We start from the raw sequence: 22,418 nt of genomic DNA, 5'->3' as shown, positions 1-22,418 counted from the left end.
TTCTTAAATGGAATGATGTAAAAGCCGGACATTTTCCAGGATTTTAGCAGTGCTTATCGGACGGAGGACATGAGACCCATCCTCCTTTTGCCGGACGTCTGGCAATCCTATAAGGTTAACAGAAGACACGAAATACATGGAGGACAGTGTGCACATACGGGCAGATTTTGGTGGTGTAAAGTTCTTGGAAGGTATCTATCAATTCTCCCTGCTCAAGTTGCCCACTTTTTGAAAGTGATGACGGACCGTTGCGACACGGTTTTAACTGACAGATCCGTGGATGGTGTTTTCATTCACTTTGAACGCGAAATCAGTAATGAAAATGGGTTGCTTGATTTCTCCTCGTGACAGGGGTATTGCACAACGCGTGCCGGTTTTTAAACATTTCCTTTTTAAAACACATTTGAGCAAGTAGTCAAGCAAAAGTTACGTCCATGGACATACTCGCAGTGCCCCAATGTATGTTCTTCAATCAAATGTTTATAGGGTGAGATATAATTTTATTGCACACTGGCGTGTTTAAAATACCATGTACCGCAACCCAAAAATTACTTTATTTCTTAGAGATAATTTCAAAACAAACAAACATAACGCTGCTCACATGAAACATTTAGACGTTTTCTACTGCCAGAGTAGGTGGGCAAGTTTATCAGCCACGTGCGTAACCGCCCAATTGACTGCTGACCAATCGCGTCTGTCGATGAAAATCACTGACTTGACGTTCTCGTGGTGTGCTGTAAAACAATTGGTTCAGCGCTTGTGGGCTCATGTCTTTCTATAGCCACCCCTTGCGCGTTGCATTTTGGTACGACAGTATTGTTAACATTGACTGGGAGGACGAGCTTGCCTGCACGACCGTATTGTGAACTACATTTCCCAATTGCCCCAGAAAAAGGGGGCGGAGCCTCTGGCGCGCTAAGCAAATTTTCTTCTTCGACTGTGGGTACCAGGTAGCAGCCTTACTCTCCCATTTCAACTTAATTTGTAAAATGACAGAAGGAACGTGAGTATCTTTTTTGTTGTTCTTCTTGGATAATTGGTTGAATAAAATCGTTCACTTGCATATATAATGTATGTGTCTGGACTTGAACGTGTTAAGAATGTCTGCTTGAAGACGTATATTGTTTGATGTTAAACCAACCTGCCTTTTCTGACATGTAGCTCCTTTGCAGGTGTTTTTTTACACGCGTTCATTCCACGTTGTAATTAAGCAGAACCATTTTAATTGACTGATATTAATATTAGGAGGGATGATTAGTTAACACCTCTTTACCTCTAGTTGCAGGTGACGTACTTAGGTGAAGACTTCTAATCTGCTTCTAGAAAGAATTCTTTTCAGTTTTCGGCATTGTTTTCTTTTTATATAGCGCTATTCGTGTGATACGTTTCCATTTGGTGGCTTTTAAAGATGCGTTAGTCAAAGGCTTTATACAGGTCGCATGCAATAACTTTGCGGTCCTCTTGTTAGCTGTAGCATTTTATAGGTGACGCAGAAGGTCTGCAAAAACATCACGAGTTAAATTCAGTTTTGAGGTCTTGTCATTTTTGGGATGACCCTCTCGCAAATACGTAATTATAACGTAATAATAAGTCTGTATCCGGAGAAAAATATGATAGTCATTCCAGTGTAAGAAATAAAACGGACGTTAAGAAGACTGTTCTGTCTTACATCTAGAAACCGTTTAACTTTTTCATTTTTCAGGGTGACTTTTTTTTTTTTCCTCACTTGGCATGACCATCACATTTACACAGTAAGAATATAAAAACGTTATACTGGAATCACATTTTTGTCAACAATACTTCCCAGGAATGAATATCTATCTATCGATCGATCGATAGAGATAAAATTATATATATTTGTCAATCAATATGAAAGTATTACCGAGATTTCAGATTCAGGTATAAACCACCAATGTCCAGCTTAGTAACTCAGTTCAGGTAAAAGCACATTTTTTTCAGAATTGCTGTTTGCATTATACTGCTCAAGAACCAGTGTTGAGATTTATATGACGTTTCACGCAGAAGTTAGGATTTTTTGAAGAAAAAAATTGATGGGAGAAGTTGTGTTTATTTATGGCAGATCTGACCTGTGCTTACACATTTGGAAGAAGCTGGTAAGCGACGACATCCATGAAGTAGAAAATGCATGAAAAGCAGCTATGTGTACTGTCTATTTTTATTATTATTTTTCCTTAATTTATATCAACTGCCTTTTGTTACTTCTCAAGATTAGGAACCAGTGCAATCACTTGTTGTCAGTAATTGGATTAAGTAAAAACCAAGGTGTGATTCACTCCCTTCTTACAGAAAGCCCTGAATCTGATGCCCTACTGCCTTTTCATACCCTACATGGTTTTACACAACAAGGCTTGTTGGGTGTCACTTGAAGACTATGCAAATGGTCATATCTGCATATGTGAGAATGATGTGCACATTCGTTTAATTTACAAGGGATGCCAAAATGAGACTAACAAACATTATGGCTCAGTGGCCTGGGTCAACTCCTGATTCTTTTATTTTGAGGAAGATTAGTATTTGGGCAGATGACTTGCTGATGGAGCTGTATGTGATGGCTGGCCAGTTGGTAACGTAAACCTCAGTTTTTCATATACTATTCACTGTAACAGCAATTGTTTCATTGCATATGTCTGGTGAGAGTGGCTACCTGTTTAGAAGTTGGTGCCTCACACAATACCACACATTCTTTTGGTGTGCTCAGCTGTAGAGCCCACCGTAGGACTCTTCAAATGTGGGCGCCAGTGTCTCGATGCAGCAGATGAGAGGCTTCTCAATCCAGACAATGAAGTTAAGCAATTTCCTGATTGCATATGTATGAGGCTGATTAGCATAGTCAGTTTAGCATTATTTCAGGGTCACCATTGGGTGGGATTTGAGGTGTTTTCGCATACCCCATTGACAAGATGTCTTTCCTATGTGGAGTTTGCATGTTCTCCCCATGCTTTCTTTCTTCCAGGGGGCTTCGGCTTACTCAGACAGTCCAAAGACCTGCAGATTAAGTGTAATAGTGAAGCTAATAGTGAAACTTTGTGTGAGTGTTTGTCCTGCATTGGACTGGCGAACTGTCCAAGGATTTTCTCCCGCTTTGCGCCCTATGCTTGCTGGGATAGATTGCAGCCTCCCGCAGTCCTGCTCAGGATTAAGCAGGTTTGAAAATGACATTGTGACATGGTACAGGTGACATCTTTACCACAGCCCAAGTTTCAAACAGTTCTTTCAGCACTGCCTCCTTGAGGAGGGCATATCAATCAGGTTAAATTGCTCCCTTTACCTGTCAGATGTATCAGTTGATCTCAACGTTTCTCTTTCAGACCAGCAATGTTATTCTGCCACCAAACTCTTCATATGTTTTTTTTTTTTCCTTTGCGTAAAGTCCAGGTAGCATGGTGGTAGTGCTGTGTCTTGCAAAAGACTGAGGTTTACGTTCCAGGTTGTCCCCCTGTGTTTGGTGAGTTGTGCTATGGAGACAGAGTTTACTTGTGTTGTGTGCAAGTATTTATAGAGTTTTCTTTTTGTTTAAATTGCTTTATGAGTTGCTTACCTGGAGGAGATAAAGGTGGTGCTGATGAGAGCCCCAGTGATGGAAATGGCAGGGCAGTGCAGGGTGAGCTCTTCGAGTGCTACATGAGTCTTCCAAACCTGAACAAGAGGAGGCATCCCGACATGAGGTACTGAGCTGTGAGGAAAAGTTAGTAAAACTGTTTCAGTATGAGTAAAGGAATCGACCGAGAGAGACGTGGGCACTTACCGGAGAGGTTGGAGTGGGGACCACTAATTTGAAGGCTTCTTTCTGAGTTATGGCGCATAGAGCCGATTATGTGAAAGCTTGTTAGATAATTGGAAGGGGGCTGGACGAGGGATTAGAGAAAGGGATCCTGGGGGCACATAAAAACGGGAAGATGGACATCCGAGACCGTCTTTGGTTTGTTGCATCGAGTCTGTCACTATTGGAGTATGTTCATCACGGTACTCCTGAGTAGCCTGAACAAGGATATCATATTAGTTTTGTGTGATTCATTTTTCCTTTGTTTGAAGAAGTCCTTGGGTCCCTTGAGCAGCCTGATAAAGTGAGTGTTGTGATTTTATTTTTTAGGAAGCCCTTGGTTCCTTTTGAGCAGCTAAAAGAAGTTTGAAGGGAAAAGAACAGGAGTGTTTGTGTTTTTGTCTGTTTATGGGATTTTTTTCATTTATTTCCTGTCATGTTTATTCAAGCACATGGAAACAGTGAATTGATGGACATGCTTATGTGATTTTTGTTTTCCATTTAACTTCAACATTTAATACTATTTGGATTTTTTGAAGTCCCCTTGTTTGTAAAGAGTTGTTTATATTTGTACCATCTTGTCTGATGTATGTCTGTCTCTCACTCACCTGGTTTATCCTTGGTAGAACTACTAGATACCCCCTGGTTAGACCGTTGTGAAATATGTGGTAGGCACCAGGCATCACTGTGTGCAGATTGCATGTTCTCCTTGTGGGAGCTTCAGTTTCCTGTCACAGTCCAAAGACATGCAAGTTAGGTGGATTGGTTATGCTAAATAAGCTGCAGCTGTCCCACAATCCCTAGTTAAGAAAATGAATGGATAATTCTTAATAAAGTGGTAGTTATAGCAACATTATTGAGCTTATTTTTTTAACTTAGTTTTCATGTTCTCCTCACGTCCATGTGGGTTTGTTCTGGATGATCTGGTATCCTCGTGTATGTGTGTGTGTGTTCACCCTGTGATGGGCTGGCACCCTGCCCAGTGATTATTTCTGTTTGATGCTTATTGGCATAGGCTGCAGATTTTCATGACCCTGATCAGGATAAGCAGGTTTGTAAGATTGATGGATGGATGGATGTGTTATTTTCATTTTCCGGCTAATGTTTTGTTTTCTTGCTATATGGAAAAGGCTGCAGTTTGTAACATCATACTTCTTTTCACAGCATCATGTTGTCGTCGTTTTAATTTGGGCACCAGCATTTTGAGTTTGTTGTGGCTCTCATTACATACTATCTATTGACGACTAGAAGAGGTGACATGTTGCATCATTCACTGCTGGTATACAAGATGGTAATGTACTAGTAGCTGTATGCAAGTTTGTTGATTAATTCAAAAATCTTTGTAATTGAAAGTTTGCTTTAAAGACCTTTTTGGTATTGAGGAATCTTTTTTTTTATTATTATAACCTTTATCGTTGTTTATCATATTGGGCTCTGGCATTTCCCAGATTTTTTATTTGTGATTAGACCTGTTTCTGGTTTATGTTTATTTTTTTCATCTCCTGTTCCATCTCTCTGTAAAATAAGACTGCCATTATTTGTTCCTTAGTCACAGCACTTCACACACATGGACTTTCACTTTTTGTCTGCTGCTGTGGCCGATGCCTACTTGGCCAGTTGGTACCTCTCAATCACATTTGGAGGCCCTCCTGCTAGTTCTGTATTGTGTGCTTTCTGACTAATGATTTTCCATTTTAAATATCATTATATGAAGCACAGTACCTATCAGTGTAGTGTTGTCTTTGGGCACTCACTATGATATTAATAATCCACAGTTATTTAAGAAGGCGAGGTGGCCCCTATAAAACCAAGCCAGCCACAGACCTGAGGCACTGGAGGCTTTCCAATGTTGAAGGGAGGCAGTGCTGGACCTTTGAGGATGACCGGGCCTCTGCACAGCGAGAACAGACTTTGTTGGAAGTGCACTGTTTGGGAAGCGATAATGTAAGTATTCACCCAGCCAGGCCACTATTCTGGTTATTGTTTACATGACATGTTTTGTGCAGTTTGTATACTTTTAAAGAAGAAATGCATCTTGGTATTTCAGAGTTATAGCAAAACCGTTTCACTATTGATATGATTATTGAGAAGTAATATACTTAAACATGTATGATAATCATCTCAGAAATTAAAAAAATGTGTACATTTATTTTCTGCCTTGTTTTACAAATAATAAATAAATCATTCCTTTACATCCCCACTTCTTCTATTTTGGAGTTAGCGAGAGCACTCAAAGGCTACTTAGACTTGTGCAGAAAATCAAATGCAGGCTTCTGGATACGTGAGGCAGATGTCCTAAATGCTGAGGTGATTTATATCTCTAAAATAATTCAAATGATGAAAGCTCTTAAAGGGTGTCATGGTGGTGTTAGTGGTAGCACTGTTATGTTGACCAGGGTTCACATCCTGGGTGCTCCCTGCATGGAGTTTGCATGTTCACTCGGTGTACATGTGGGTGTTTCTTCCTGGTGCTCTGGATTCCTCCTACTGTCCAAAGACCTGCAAGTTAGAGAAATTGGCATTGCTAAATTGGCTCGTGTGTGTGTGTGTGTGTGTGTGTGTGTGTGTGTGTGTGTTTACAATGCAGTTAACTAATGGCCTGTCCTGGGATTTAAACAGATGAGCTTAATGGATTGAATGGTCTCTCGTTTGTCAAATTTCTTATGTTTAAGGAAATATGATTCACAGTAAGTTCATGCAGGTAAGCTCATCTTCCCAGTTTAATGATTGCTTTGATAGGCTCCAACTGCCCCAAGACCCTTCCCTGGATGAGTGAGTGAAGAAAATGGATGGATAAATGAATAATATATATGTGTATATATATAAAAAGAGGTCAAAGTTAACAAACTCTTTCATTCACCCATCAACAAAACCACTCTTTCCTGTTTACTTGAAAAGCTTTTGAAAACTTTGGCAGGATGGCACATCTAGGCCAGTAAGCACTCGCTAAGAAGGGACATCTTGATATATCAATATTCAGAGGTAACAACAGAAAAACAAAATACCCCAAAACTTCAGAACCACTTTGACTGATTTGATTGAAATTTAACGGTTATTGAAAAGAGAAAATGAGCCAATACATGTGTTTTTTTTATTTTTTTTTTTTTTTGACAATATTTGTCAGTGAGTGGGCTATTCTTGGGTACCACATCTTCTTTTTTCAGCTCAATGCTGAGAAGTGATCATGTGGAAAAATACAAATGAATGCCACCAGCATAACCGCGCCAGTGACCAAGGTGAGGCTGTAATCTCAGATTCTGTACTTGCAGAAATAATGGTCACCACTTTATGCACGCGAAGGTCACTACTAGAAGCAAGGTGGACGGACAAAGGGTCAGCAAAGCTCAAGGAAGAAGTGGTTAGCAATCACACTGTATTCTCTATTCTGGCAGCTTCTTCTTACTCATTGTAATACCATCTAAAATACATACACATTTGAATGGGGCCCTGGTTGACCCCCATGGTTGTTAAATGTAATTATATATAATACAAATACTCTGAAGAATGGGGGACAGGCAGCCCTTGGTTGTAAAATACATGTAGTAAAGCCGAGAACTAAGATGTCTCTTTTGGAGGTAAGACTGAGGTGTGCCGCTATGCTTTGGTTTGAAAATCGGAAACGGGGAACTGCATGGTACAGCACACCAGCCCTCTTCAAGCCCAATGTGCAGCACAAGCCAGGAGCGATAGCCTGCCTTGGTCTGTGTAAAAGCTTGCACAGCTCATCAAAAGGGACTGAACATAGAGGAGATGGTCATAATTCAACATAATATTTCTTTTCACCTTTTTTATCTGTACAGTACTTATAACGTTCATTTCATGGGCCACTTAAATTGGTAGCCTATAAATGTCAGAGCTGTAAGTAATAAGATAAAGTAAAGCACAATTCAGTGTATGATGCTATTGATACAAACCCTCCAAAACTGGTACAAGACTCCAGTCAGATTTGAATGCAACACTTTGATCTGAAGCTGCTATTTTCAAAAATTGTGCTACAGGTGAAATTATATTTTCATCCAAAATTCACATTATTACTACTGATTACCTGTTTGAATTTAAAAGACTGCAGTTTCCTGTAAAAACTGTGATATGTAGTGACCATCAACAAAAGACACAGTTGGTCAGCAGAAAAGTAGGAATTGATCTATGGCAGGAATATTTTTAGTTATGTGCAATTATACATAACATGTTCAAGAGTAAGGAGCGCAGTGAATTAATAATACTAGCCCCTGGTAATCAAATATCACATATCATATACTGAAAAGTACATAGCACTTCTGATACATCAGATTAATCAACGCCACTGTAACCAAGGGCCTTTGTCTTAGGGAATTTCCTGGGTGAGGCTAGGTAACACAGCTAGTTCTAAATAAAGTGAAAGTTATCATTTAAGTCTTTTGAGTAGCTAGAAAAGCTCTATATAAATGTAATTGATCTATTTTTTAACTGTTTTGCCTGGTAACAATCACAAGGCTGCAAAAAGTGCTTTTTAGGACACCTATAATGATATGTGATTCAGTTTTTCATTTACTGTAATCCCACACTGTGCTCATAAATTATTAATGCAGCAGCAAGTTAACATAAAAGACATTTTAGACCAATAATATAAATTACAGTATAATAAAAATGTTGTTATTTGAATATTAATGACTGCTATTTTTATGAGTGCTTATCTTCAGCTTGTCTGATGTCCGTAAAGAGACTTATTACATACAACAGTATTGCTGGCATTAGCATAGGGTAACATTTGACTTTATTCACTTATTAGATGTTCGTAAAATCCATGCGTCACTGGTCTTGATGGCCTTTTCAATGAAGATGCCCAGATGTGCGTAGAGTTCCGCTTGTACTCTTTATAGATTACATACTATATATTCCAACCTTGTTCTTCTGAAAATTCTTGTTTTTTAGCAGTCATCATCATCGTCATCATTAGAGTGCAGAAATAGCTTCTAGCTAATAGCTCTGTCAAAGAGTTCCTGGATAGACCACTTATTCAAGTTAGTGTGGTACAGTGATGTAGCACTTCATAATAATAATATTCATTAATAAGTCATTAAAGCATTACATAAAGCTTCTTTACATCCTCATAAATCATTTATTCATTAGTTGTAGGTCTTCTTTATAGTACCACTAGCAAAATACCCGCACATCGCAGCTGAGAAGTAGTGTGTTAAAGAAGTTATGAAAGAAAAGGAAACATTTTAAAAATAATGTAACATGATTGTCAATGTAATTGTTTTGTGACTGTTATGAGTGTTGCTGTCATCAAGGATTTGATCATCAGTATTTCTTTCAATAAGTTTCGTATTTTCAGGTAAACCGATTTGGTCGTGAACTGAAGCAATTTCCCCCCATAGGATTGTATGTAAATACAATTAATCCATTCCAGACCATACGAACTGTATGTAAATATATATTTTTTTTAGTTTTTAAGCACAAATATGATTATACCATAGAATGCACAGCGTAATAGTAAACTAAATGTAAAAGCATTGAATAACACTGAGAAAACCTTGAACAACACAGAAAACTAACGTTGCAATAGTTTGCGCTATATAGCGCTACCAACCGCTGGCTAAAATCACTTTTTTTAATGAGTTTTAAGCACAGGGAAAAAATGAACATTTGAAAAAATCCGTAATTTAATAAACCACCAAGAAAAATAACATTGCAGCAATGCATGCTATGAACAGATTGCTGGAAACAGAAGTGAAAACAAAATCAAGACCAGTGCATTCTTTAACCGCCTTCCTACCTTAATGCGTCCAGCTCTTTCTCGCGCTGCCTGTGTGTCTGCGTCCATCTGTCGCACTGCATCTGTGTGCGTGGCGCTATCTCTGTCGCGCTGCCTGTGTGTGTGGCGCTATCTGTCTCGTGCTGCCTGTGTGTGTGTGCTCGTGCTGACTGTGTGTGTGCGTCTGTCTCTCTCTCGCGCTGCCTATGTGTGTGTGTCGCGCTGTCTCGTGCTCTCTCTCTTGCTTGCTGCACAGGAAATGTACAGGGAGAGACTGAACATGTATAAACTGAAAGGGAAACTGGCTTGTTCGCATACCGAGTGTGTGGTCGTGAATATTTAGCTCAATTACGTGGGAGGCGTGCTGATTTCCGCAGTAGCTGCACTTATGAATATGCTAAGCACAGTCCTTCACCCGCAAATATTTACCTTATATGGGCAGGCACTCAATTACGTGGGAGGCGTAATGACGCGGACGCAACTCCGCCTCACACGGCGACCAAGCTTCAGGCTATAGCTGTATATATGGATGAAATTATTTTCCAGTTATGACCGTTACGCGTAGAATTTCGAAATGAAACCTGCCCAACTTTTGTAAGTAAGCTGTAAGGAATGAGCCTGCCAAATTTCAGCCTTCCACCTACACGGGAAGTTGGAGAATTAGTAATGAGTGAGTCAGTCAGTCAGTCAGTGGGCTTTGCCTTTTATTCGTATAGATAATCTAAACTATTCACCTACTAGGGGTGAGGATCGATCTGTTCTTAACTCAATTTTTCTTTTTGTAAAATCTTGATTGCTTTGTATGGATTGTAATAAAATTAATAAAAATAAAAAATTAAAAAAAAATAAACTATTCACCTACTGTAAAGGTTTAGCAATGAAGGTAAATGTATAAAATGTTACCATTTACTTAGAAATATATTTACACACATTTTCCTAAGTTTTAAATACAGATAATTTATAAAACAGTGGCCTGTTAGTCAATTAAATATTTTTATACTGTAAGGCACTGGAAAATTAAATTTGGTTAAGCAAGCAATAAAACTGTGAGAGAGATCAAGTTAGCACATTTTGGGCAGAGTAGATTTCTAATGGGTAGACTGCTTGAACTGTTCTCCTTTTACTTTGTAAATCCCGTGTTGTTAATTTTTAGAAGACATTTCCAAATTATCAACCTGCTAGTAATGCACAAGAAGCAGCCCTCAATGGCATGATGTTTTACAGTATCATACAAGCCGAAGATGGACACTGGACTGGAGACTACGGAGGTCCACTCTTTTTACTTCCAGGTAACTACAAGAGTGTATTATAAACTAACTTGTTTTTTGGGGATAATAAATACAGGAAGCCACAAATATCTTGCATGTATTACTTAAAAGTTTTTACATAACTTGTAAATACAAAATATATAATGTACAATGTTAAAGACCACTTTAGAAAGCATAAAAAGTGGTGTTTAATCCATAATAGACTCCCTGTACGTTACTGTTTGACAAGGGAAAAGAAATTAATTAAAAAATTGAAGTGTTCCTTAGTCAAGTCACACTTGTTTGCCGTCTTCAGGGATAGATCTCAACTCATGGCTTTTTATTGGATTTTCTGGGATATTCAGCATGGACACTGAAAGAAGTGGAGTTGGTAGAGGGTTTGAGACTGGTCCAGAGACTTTTTTCTGGGTCGTGTCCTCCATGCATTAGAAACTAAAGACAAAAGTGTGAGCTGTGGCATAACCTCTAATTCATTCCTTGTGTTCCCTTCAAAATGGTTCACTAAAGACTTGAACAAACGTTTTACGAAGGTATAAATTGTAAGACAAATGCAACACGCCCAACAAAACAAACGGGAAAGAAAAGTAAATTCCTTGTTTGGTACTTATACCTACCCTTTTCATGTACACCAACATGCTATCACTTATAGTTTGTGCATGCAAGCCATTAATACTTGTGCTACTACTTTTCAGATTTATGCACTCCATCTCTTTAAACTTTTTAACACTTGTTTTATTGGATAACCTTAACACTTGCTGTTGTAAAGTATTGTATTATCTTCTGCTGCAGGAAATGCTGCATTTCAGTTTCTTGACATAAGCACACCTTTTGACATCAGTAACCAGTGCTATTCTCTTAGTAAGGCCTGAGAAGCACGTTGAAATGTCAGGCACTGATTGTGCTACTGTATGTGTTCAAAATAATGCAAATTTAATGAATGTACACCCTCATTTATGTGTGGTACACTTACCCTGCTCGGGCTTGCATTATTTTCTTCTATATATCACTGTTAACACTACTTTCTTTACGCCTTTACTTATGACACCTAGTGGTTCGTGACTATAAAATGAATGAGTTAAGGGTATCTATCTATCTATCAATTTTAAAAAGTAAGCTTATTAAATTATAACAGACTATATACAGCATCTTTCTTCATCACTGAATTTGCAGCAACCTCTTTATTGATTTCTATGTCTAGAAACATTTAACATATTCAATTTTTTATTGTTATAATACTAATAAATATATGTACAATATTTGGAACTTTTAACTACCATAAATGTATTTTTGTTGTTATACTAGCAAAAAAAACATTTTAATATATGAGGCAGTAACACACAATTATGCAATTGGGAGTTGTTCAATGCTTTCTTCCATTAGGCTTTGGGAGATATCTTTAAGTTATTATTAGGAACATACTGTGTTTTTTAATATCATTAGCATAAAATCACAACACTTAACCCTCAGAGAGTAAATACTGTATATGTTCTAGTCAGTTACATTCTTGATGTGTTTTCTGCCATTTTGTAGATAATTACTTTACATCATGCTTTACAGGTCTACTGATTACCTGCCATGTTGCGAAGATTCCACTGCCTGAAGCCTGGAAGGCTGAGATGGTACGCTATCTGCGTTCTGTCCAACTCCCGGATGGAGGCTGGGGCCTGTAAGCATGGACCAGTGAACCAATACAATAGTACTGTTAAATGTTATTCTTTCTCAGCAGTTACATTTTCACAGTTGATTAATATTTCGACACACATTGCGTTCCAGTAATACAAAACTACAAAATAATTAAGAGTTGAATACTTAAGTGTAAATACAATGAGGCTAATTAATTAAGCAGTTCTGAAGAGAAATGAAGGTAATGTTGTATGTCTAATGGAAAAGCTTATTCAGAATGGAACAGGAGAGAAAAATGCATGGCCATGAAGCTAAAGAGTAGTCTGAGGAATGGCATAGGGTCAAAACCAGAAAGGAAACAAAATAATGGCTTTATAAGTTTAACACATCACACAAAAAAGTACAAAGCAAGGTTCCTGACTACCTAATATGCTTTATCTAAATAATAACAAAGTGTTTTTTTTTTTTATTTTGAATTCAAAACATGGATGTTTGTCCCTACCATACCGCCATCTTAAATACTATATGCATAATGACGGCATGAGTACAACTCCACACAAATACATGACTGACAATGGAAGTCATTACTTTATAGATGATGGCCATAGCAAAGAAACTCAAGCTCAGATCAGTAACCGATGATCTCAGTGCTGTCATGAACAAAGCAATAAAATATAAGAACTACAAAAAATACAAAGGAGAAAATAAGTAAAATTTAGGCAAAATTGGCTCAGTGGTATCAAAATCCAAGGCTGATAACCGGTAGAGGAATAAAATCTAAACAACACCTGAAATGACTGTAATCTCAAGCTGCTTTATACATTTCCATCAGATTCCAGGATGCAAAATACAGTCTTGGGTCGGAGACAACCTAATTAATCCCTTCGTTCTTCTGGAAGCCTCATAATTAAATTTGTAGTTCTGGGGGGTTGAGTTGGGTACCCTAAAAAACATTTTTAAAATGTTACGGTGTTATAAGTCACTTAATGCTGCTTTATGAGAAGGTTATTCTAGCACCTAGCAGGCAGCTCCTCACTGGCAGGACAGGCAGGCAGCTGTCTATGAGCTGGTCAGTGCCAAATGCTTGAGTGGCTGCAGTCCATCTGGCAAGGAGGAACATATTTTGGTAAGCCTTGAGAGGATTTGAGAAAGAGAGAGAAGCCTTTCAGAGGAAAGGAGAAAAAGGACTCCAGGTGGCCGTAAGGACTTATCTTGGTTTTTGAGATGCAGAACAGTGGGATGGTGGATAACATATACTGATAGACAGGTTCTTAAGGTGTGACCCTGTTTCCTCTGTCCATAACTAGCTGGAGCTACAGTGCATGGTAATGGCAAGGTGCTTCAGTGGAAAATTGCTTTACAGCACATATCACTTTATTTCACAAAATAAAATAGCTATTTTAGTAGTTGACATAGAGTGTCTAAGTTTGTATGTGTCAAAAAATGTGGCCACTTTCTGTGCTGTTGGTCAAAAGTACAAGGTAGCTTGACTTTTGTGCATAGGTTGTGTATCTATGTATTTGATTCATCTACTTAAGATAGCATTAATCTGCTTACAGTAAATGTTAGCATTCTACATACTTAATGTGTTGTTTATTCCACAGTCCCAGAGTAATGTTTTAGTGTGAACCAACAATGGAGCATTAATGAGAACTACTGATTACGATGGCATTATTTCATATGCTGTCTGATTCTAACTAATTCATCCACTTACTTAAGCATAATGGGAACATTACCAATAAAAGTGCATTACCAAAATTGTGAAGAGAATTTCTCTCTTAAAGGATAAGTCTGGTATTTTTCAAGTCGAAGTTAAATCTTCTGCATCACTGCATATCTTAGTTTGCCAAATGAAATTGCATTCTAATGTAAAGCATATTTTATACATTTAAAAAAAAAATAAACAGTTTGCTCTGGTGTTTTATAATGGGTCCCATTATAAAGAAAAACCATAAAACTTACTGAATACGTCCATTTCTCAAGTCAAAAATGTTATTGAGTATTGATCTGCGTCTTGGATACACTGTTTTGCAATATGTGTGCAATCTCATGTTGCTTTAAGAAAGCAGAAAAAGCAAACCATTGTTGTGAGGTGTGGCTATCTTAAAAGGAGACGGTTGTGCATTTAAGCTGTGTAACTATCCTGTTCATCTTCCTCTGGGCACCCTACAGCCCCACGGTAATGGATTCACCTTCAAAAGTCCCTGCCAAGTGCTGTTATTGATATTAAATGTTTATGCCCAGATGTTAATTGCTCTTTTTGTTCTACAGACTATTAGACAATAATAACTATAAAAGGCACACTTATGATTGCTTATATTCCTTCCCTGTACGATGCTTATCTTTGTTTCACAAAATATCGCCTGCTGCTGCTAGATTGTTACTGCACATGTGTTTTTCAGTGAGAGAAAATATTGAGCACACGTGTAGCACCCATTCAAGTGATAAGAACTGAACAGACTTTATAGGTATCCATTCATCCATTTGTCTTCCTAAATCTGCTTATCCATGGCAGGGTCATGAGGAAGCTGTGAGACTATGCCTGAAAGCACTGGATGCAAGGCAGGAACAATCCCTGGACAGGTTATCATTCCATTGTGCGTACACATACATACATACACACACACACACGGACCACTTTAGCAATGACGATCCAGCTAACCTGCAAGTGTTTGTAGTGCGGGAGGAAACCAGAGCAACATGCAAACCAAGATCTCCTATACCGTGAGACAATATACTTTACCACTGTGCCATGTTGCTGCCCTATTACTGTTAACTGTTTTTCTCATTATTTTCCATACATTAATCTATTCATATATTTTTCTCTGCTGTAGGTCATATAATATTCATGTAAATTAATCCATCTATCTGTCTTCCCAAATTGCTTATCCAGGGCAGGATCATGGGACATTTGGAACCGATCCCAGCATGTATAGACACATACTTTGGCCACTTTAGCAGTGGCAGTTCCCTTAAGTTTAATAAAACTGAAGTTTAGATGTTCTTTACTAATGCTTTAACATAGGCAGAGTGAGCTGCCATTGCTGCATCACAATGCCAGGCTGTACATGGAGTCTGCATGCATTTAATAATAATACATTAATTAATAATAATAATAAAAAAATTACAGATTGATTAGCATCAGGGTCAGTGAATTTACTCGCTCAAAACATTGTTCTGAGTTTTTTTATTACTATATAATTATGCATTAAAAAAATCAATGATTGGTTTGTGGCACTTAATTCTGCTCCATGGCACCCTCTTCCTTTTTTATTTATTTATTTTTTTTCATGCTTTCGCAAGACATGCCAAAGAAAAGGTAGCTGGGCTCTTTCAAAAATCTAAGGCTTTTATAAAAAATACAATGCAGTTTAATCAGTTCAATTCAAATCTATTGCTATGTGTACAAAATACAATGAAACTCATATTTGCTGTTTTCACTACACGTCCATCGTGCCCCATGGCACACTGCCATAACTTCACCCATGATGGCCATTGCAAGCAGACAAATGAGTAAGAAACGTGTCCTTACCTTGAGCAAATAGTGCTAAAAATCTGCGATTAAAATGTATTATTTTCAGTTTACTTTTGCTGTCACAAGCATGCCTCAGAAATGCCGAAGGCACGTCCTTTGCTATTTCCAAGTGGACATACTTGATAAATTTTAAGACTTTACAAAGAGACCCCTTGGTTCCATTACAAAACACAAGAATAGGCTAGGTATTTTTTAAAATTTTATAAAATATTCTTCACTTTACAAGGTAGTTTCATGTGGAAACGAATATATACCACAATGTGAAGAAATAACTTTGACTTGAAAAATGCCAAACTTATTTTTTAAAACATAAGAAGTCTCACAAAAATCCAGTGTAGTGCTCAGTCCCCCAGAATGCAGGCTGGAGGCTAGGGAGGGGTTAGGGTCTTTTTGTATATGTTGTGTACCAGATGGCAACAATAATAAACTAACACAACTTCCATTTAATACAGAAATCACGTATCTTTATTCTTTAGCACAGAAGGCAGGATAGTTGTTTGTGATTCAGTGTGACCTGGTCTTTCCCTGAGAACTCTCCTCTAAGCAGCCAACAGTTTATCAAGATTTAATTAAAATAAAGTTACAAAGCAATTGAATAATGGATAAAATGGCAAAACAATATAGACAAAGTCAAGTTAGTTGACATATTAAACCATATGATTATGGCCCATAAGTGTTCATTTATAAAAGTAACAGTTGATCTAAAACTGTTCCATCCTGCAGAGGAAATATAAATGACAAATTCAATTCAGTTTCAATATTGTGCAATTGTTTACAACCATCTTAAGACATACTGTAGGCTCAAATTAAGTGATCAGGAAGGATTTTCTGTAGGTTACATTTAAAAGTACATGAACCTGAAAATGGAACTTCATTTCTTTAGTCATATCATGGGCCTTAACCGTAAAGGCACAAGAGTAAAGGGAAAGAAGACCTCTTGTTTTTACAGGAGCCATGTTCTTCACCACTTAGAAAATACATAAAATTCTCTCTCTCTCTCTGTTCCTGTCAAAAACAATACATTTGATGTTTATGGATTAAATATGTGGCTGCGCACATTCACTCTTTAAATATTAGCCTAACCTCAGTCCTATTTTAAATTAACTAATATTAATGAAAATTAATGCATGATGATTTATTTTTTTGTGGAGATATTTTTTTAAATAGAAACATTTTTGAATTTCAAAAATAGATCAGTAATTTAAGTAATCACAAATAAATAGATAAATTGGGGAAATTAAAAATATGCCTTTGTCCCAAATATTATGGAAGGCACTTTATTTATACAGGTCAAAAAACAGTTTACAGTTTGTGTCCCAGGTCAGGCCCAAAAATCAACATTATGATTACTACATTTGAGTAACACAGTTTGCTTGTTTTCTTTCTGTTGTCTATAGGCATATTGAAGACAAGTCCACAGTGTTTGGCACAGCCTTAAATTACACTGCTCTGAGGATTTTAGGAGTTGAGCCTGATGATCCTGACCTTATACATGCCCGATCCAATCTTCACAAGAAAGGTATAATGTTATCTACTGTATATATATATATTGAAAATAAAATAAACTTAATTCCTGTTACAGTATGTCCGTATCAGTCAGCATGAGTAATTTACAATGAATCAATGAAAGGTTACAGTGTGCTGTATTATTCAGCTAGAAGTGTCTTTGGTTGTTGCAATTCACACCGGTGCCTTGGAATATAACAATAGTGTAGTCTCATCATCCTCTGTGATAAGGTATTGGATTGGGGGATTCTAGGAGAAAGATTAAAGTAACTTTCACATATATTTCCAAAAAATATGTCCCAGACTAATAAAGGGACAATTATTTGTTCATTTTTGCCAGAAAATAAATATATTACCGGTATCTTTAAATATGGAACAAAACCTATAATACATGAATACCTCTACTTTTATAGCAGTTACCAGTTCTTGTGGGATGCAACAGGGACATGGACTTGGTGTGGAAAGAAATATTCTGTTCCTGGTATATACTCTAGTAAAAATGTTAAAAACTAAAGCTACCTGTATATTGTCCAGTTCAAAAAAAGTGGGATGGCCACCCTCTTGTGATCCATCCTCCCAGTTAAAATGGCAAGGGTTTGTTTTGCTATGTTGAGATCAAAAGTGGTGGAAGGAAAATCGCTCTTTGGGCTAACTGTGGTTCCTCTCATTTTCAGCCTTTTTTCCATCTGTAACTATCCAACTCTTAAGCTTTGACGGTTATGAGCTTATTCGTTATTAGATAAACTGCCCCCTCCACTACGTCACGTACCCTCATTTCATCCACTCACTTTGTAAATCTGTATCCAACTTAAATTTGACATAATTCTCATTTTACTCTGCCTTTCATTACTCTCACTCAAGACAAGACTATTTTTCTGTCTTGCCTCATCATTTTCTAACACATGGCTGGCCTCAACATCTCTTACAGACCACATATGTGCCTTGACTAAACTTTAATTCTCCTCTTTACCATCCTGTGCAGCTCACCATTGATTTAACTCATCCCTGCTTTGTGATCCTGTACTTTGTCAGAAATTATCTTCCCTTCTGGAAGAGTTTATTAAAATCAGTTCTGGCTCTGTGGGGGACCCTGCTTTTATCTGGTTAGTAATCAAAGGGGTAATTTGCGATTTTTCTTGTACAATTCTGCGAAAAATATTACAGACCTGGGGCCTCATATATAAGCGGTGTGTATGCTTTTTAGATCCACATCCCTGACGCAGCTTTATAAATGCCCTAAAATTAACCGCATATTGTTTATTAGTTTAATGCATCTGATTGTGATTAACCTGTAACAATATAATGGTCCACAGAATGGTCAAACTGTTCTAAATTCCATAGCTGCTTTAGCGTTATTACTCTCACTGCACCTTCTTCTTCTTCCTTCAGCTGCTCCTGTTCGGGGTTGCCACATCAGATCATCTTTTTCCATATTACTCACATTGCACCACTCAGAGCAGCTGATCGGAAAGAGAATTATCGGTATACAGCATCAAGCACACGCTGCCTCAGCCATGCTTTCTATTTGAACTGCTTCTCACACGGCAAACACTTCAAAACCTTCCCTGTATGGACCTCATGGTTCAGAAACAGTTTCATCCCAAGAGCTCTAAACGCAATCAACTGCACCTTGTAGAACTGTTTGTACTTATAAGTAGAATTACCTCACTGTAAACTTGTGATAGTTATAATATTGCACAACCTGAGCCACTTTATAAAGCGTGTATTTACATATGATGACGATATCATTTTTAAGATGAAATGCAGCGAAGTATGTTTATTATATTATACAGATAAAACTTTAACTTAATTTAAATAATCTATATTGTTAATAATTAAAGGACATGGTGTCGCTCCGCTAGCAAGGATCTGGTGCTTCGTTCACGGATTGTTCCTGCCTCGCACTGAATGCTTCACTGGGACTGGCGTGAAGGATAGAATAATTAAACATGTACTACGAAGATATTTCAATGTTCCTTAAAGGTTTTGAAGAATCGGCGTTATAAGCTTACAGATGGCTTAACGTCTATTACAGAGCTGATTGTGTGGCAATTGGGTATTTGGAGAAAGAAAAGGAAGGACAGGAATTGGAGGTTAGTACGTTTGAAAGCTGCAATAAATTATTTCATCGAAGGTTGCGCACAATCACTGCACCACCGTGTTCCCATGTTTTAATAACATGCTTTAACTCCTACCATCATGAAAATGATATCACGTATACATCTCAGTATTTTAATTATTCAGAGAGCTGTAATATCACGAATGTAATGGATTCTGTGTCCTGTTGGAGAAAGAGAAAGAACGGAAGCAAGTAGTGATTCACACACACAGAGCACATAGAAGATCAAACACAAAACAAAGCATTTAATGTACTACTTTAGTTATGATGGGATTTTAGAAACTAGTAAATGAAATGATTTTAAGATTAAGTTTATGATGCTCTACTTTAATGACAAAATAAACTACGTAATTAAAGTGGAAATTTCAAGATTAAAGTTGACATTTCATGCTTTTTTTTCCCCCCATTGTGTGCCTTTTTTTTTTTTTCTCTGTACCCTTATAAGCTTTCATATGACACTCAGATGGTGATCCACGACTCACCTTTTCACGGTGACTTTGATATGTGACAACTTCTTTTTTATTTCGGGCACTGTGCGACTTTGTGAACTTGAGCTTTTGAGTTTCTCCAACACGCTATGTCACTCGATCAGCTTCCTTTTCTTGTTTATACCACTGTTTAAACCAACAAATGGTACGTTTTCCTTGCCTCCACTTGGTATTTGCTGAAATTGTTCTACTTTTCCTCGTGGTTTTGCTATTGTCTTTGCACAGAACGCTGAGCTTAAGGGCTATTTATATTGATTTACATATTCAAAGAGGCATAATTCTGGGAGGAGTTGGGGCGTGACAGCAGGCATGTGCACGTGCGTTACTTTTCACACTGATCAGGATTTATGTAGCGGAAGAACGTAGAAGTTTGCGTACGCACAGATTCCTGGACTTTTTTGTGCATAAGCACATTCCCGCTTTTGTGCTTACGCTATTTATAGTGTGAGTTCTACGTACGCCGTTATACATGAGGCCCCTAGAGTCTCATCTCGCTGCACTTGAGGATATCTGACCTTGTGTGATTGATCTTATTTATGAACTTTTGATTTATAATTTGAGGCCAGAACTAAACTTGTTACTTTTGCAGAGGTTGTGAGCCAGGCACTATATTATCAGAGCTAGGCTTTGTCAGTTGTTTGCTCTTAGTCTACATACATATGATTCAATTGCCAACATAATCATCATTTCAGATTAAAGCCAGGCATCTCACTAATAACCCAAATTTATTTTCTGAACACTCCAGTCCATCCCCAAATCAAATTGATTTATTTTTATCTAAACTAACCCCCTGCACTATATCATAGCCATGATCATCTTATTGCATAAACAGGGCGATGTTCCCACTAATTGTTCAAGGTATTGCCCACTTTCTCTGATGAATTCAGATGCAAACCTGTTGTTTAAGCCTTTGGCAAAACACCTTAAACTTGTAATCCCCAAATTAATTCACCCAAATAAGACAGGCTTCATTCGCGTTTGTCAAGGGGCAGGCAACTTAATGCATCTCCTGTACATTATTGATGCTGCCTTTTATCTTTCACAGACTCCTGCTCTGCTTTATCCAAATGGCAAAAAGGCATTTGACTATATGAATGGGAAATTTCTATGGCAAGTTTTCCATCAGATTGGTTTTGGCATATATTACATTAATGTGATTAAAATGCTTTTTAATGCATCTTCTCAGTTATTCTTACTATTTCGATAATATTTCAACACTTTCAGATTTTTAAAGGTGCCAGACAGGGTTGTCCACTCTCTCCCCTCTTGTTTAATTGGTCTCTATAGCCTCTAGCGGTTACCACTTGTAATTTAGGAGTTAATTTGTCCCATCACTGTACACAACATCTCTCTCTATGCTGATGCCATTTTGTTGTTTATTGGAAATGGCCCCTTTGACCGTCCTCATGTTATCTGCGTGTTCAGTTTTTTTGAAGCCCTGTCTGGGTATAAAAACTAAGTCTGCTGTTCTCTCTGTCAAGCTTCCTGGTACTGCATTATTTTTCTCTCTTGCTATCCCTTCTGCAAACAGTATCAAGGGTCATCATCTCTTGCTCTTATCAATTCTGACACATTTTTAAGAGTGCTAAAGACTTTTTAGCCTCCTGGTCTCAAATGCGCCTCTCCTTCCATTCTAGGCAGGCTCTTATTAAAATTAATATTGTCTTTCGGTTTCATTAGTGCTATGCTCCCCTTCCTCCCCCCCTAAAATATCGGTGAGAAGTTAAATATCTCCAGTCTTGATTCCTGTTGGAAGGCAAAAGACCCTCTGTCACACTTCATCTTGAGGCATGAAAGGTCTGCTGGTAGGGTTGCCTTACCTGTTTTGGAATTGAGTCACTGGGCATTCATCTTGAGAACAGTTTGGAGCTGGCTGGTGTGTCCTAGAAGCTTCCCTGTCCAGCTTTTCAATTCCCATTACTTCCATAAATATAAAACAACCATCCCTTAAAATTAGGCCCATTCATTTCTTAGTTTGGTGCAGAGCAGTTACATATGTAGACCTCTCCCCAAATCTGCATTTCTAATAACCTCATTCTCCATATAAGAGTTAATTGTATCCAGTTACCAGTCTGGGCAGAGAGTGGCATCGTCATCCTTGCTGATATTTTTTATAGGTCGGAGTTCAGAACTTTTCAGTTGCTGAGGTCCACATTTTCTATTCCGTTATCTTCATTTTTATCTCCAACTCCAGTCAGTTATCAGGTCTCGTGCCATTCTTTTCTTTTTTCTGTTCTTCACACATCTTCTTAGTTTTTCTCCAGTGAACAGAGAATGAGAAGAAGTTATCTGTGCTACTTATGCCTTTTTCCATAAAGCTGTCTTCAAGTTAATGTCTTTTCAGTCAGTTTGGAATGTGAT

The 22,418-nt window shown here is 37.7% G+C and overlaps 1 protein-coding gene across 5 annotated transcripts in view; it reads left to right on the top strand.

The window, feature by feature from the left end:
* Nucleotides 1-868: 868 nt before the first annotated feature.
* The window catches only part of lss (lanosterol synthase (2,3-oxidosqualene-lanosterol cyclase)), a 51,749-nt gene continuing 30,199 nt past the window's right edge, over nucleotides 869-22,418 (top strand). Inside the window, exons 1-6 of one of the 5 annotated variants that reach the window (XM_039756478.1) lie at nucleotides 869-1,003; nucleotides 5,557-5,725; nucleotides 5,999-6,088; nucleotides 10,672-10,807; nucleotides 12,344-12,452; nucleotides 17,342-17,463. In XM_039756478.1, the coding sequence (XP_039612412.1) occupies nucleotides 990-1,003; nucleotides 5,557-5,725; nucleotides 5,999-6,088; nucleotides 10,672-10,807; nucleotides 12,344-12,452; nucleotides 17,342-17,463 (640 nt within the window). In that variant the 5' untranslated portion in view covers nucleotides 869-989. Of the gene's footprint in view, nucleotides 1,004-3,401; nucleotides 3,687-4,222; nucleotides 5,073-5,556; nucleotides 5,726-5,998; nucleotides 6,089-10,671; nucleotides 10,808-12,343; nucleotides 12,453-17,341; nucleotides 17,464-22,418 lie in introns of those variants that run through there. The other 4 variants (XM_039756481.1, XM_039756479.1, XM_039756480.1 and 1 more) reach the window with 4 other exon arrangements.

The sequence above is a fragment of the Polypterus senegalus genome, chromosome 6 (assembly GCF_016835505.1).
Source record: "Polypterus senegalus isolate Bchr_013 chromosome 6, ASM1683550v1, whole genome shotgun sequence".
Lineage (NCBI taxonomy): Eukaryota > Metazoa > Chordata > Cladistia > Polypteriformes > Polypteridae > Polypterus > Polypterus senegalus.
Note: the sequence above shows the minus strand (reverse complement) of the source record. Positions and strands in the feature narration are given on the sequence as shown.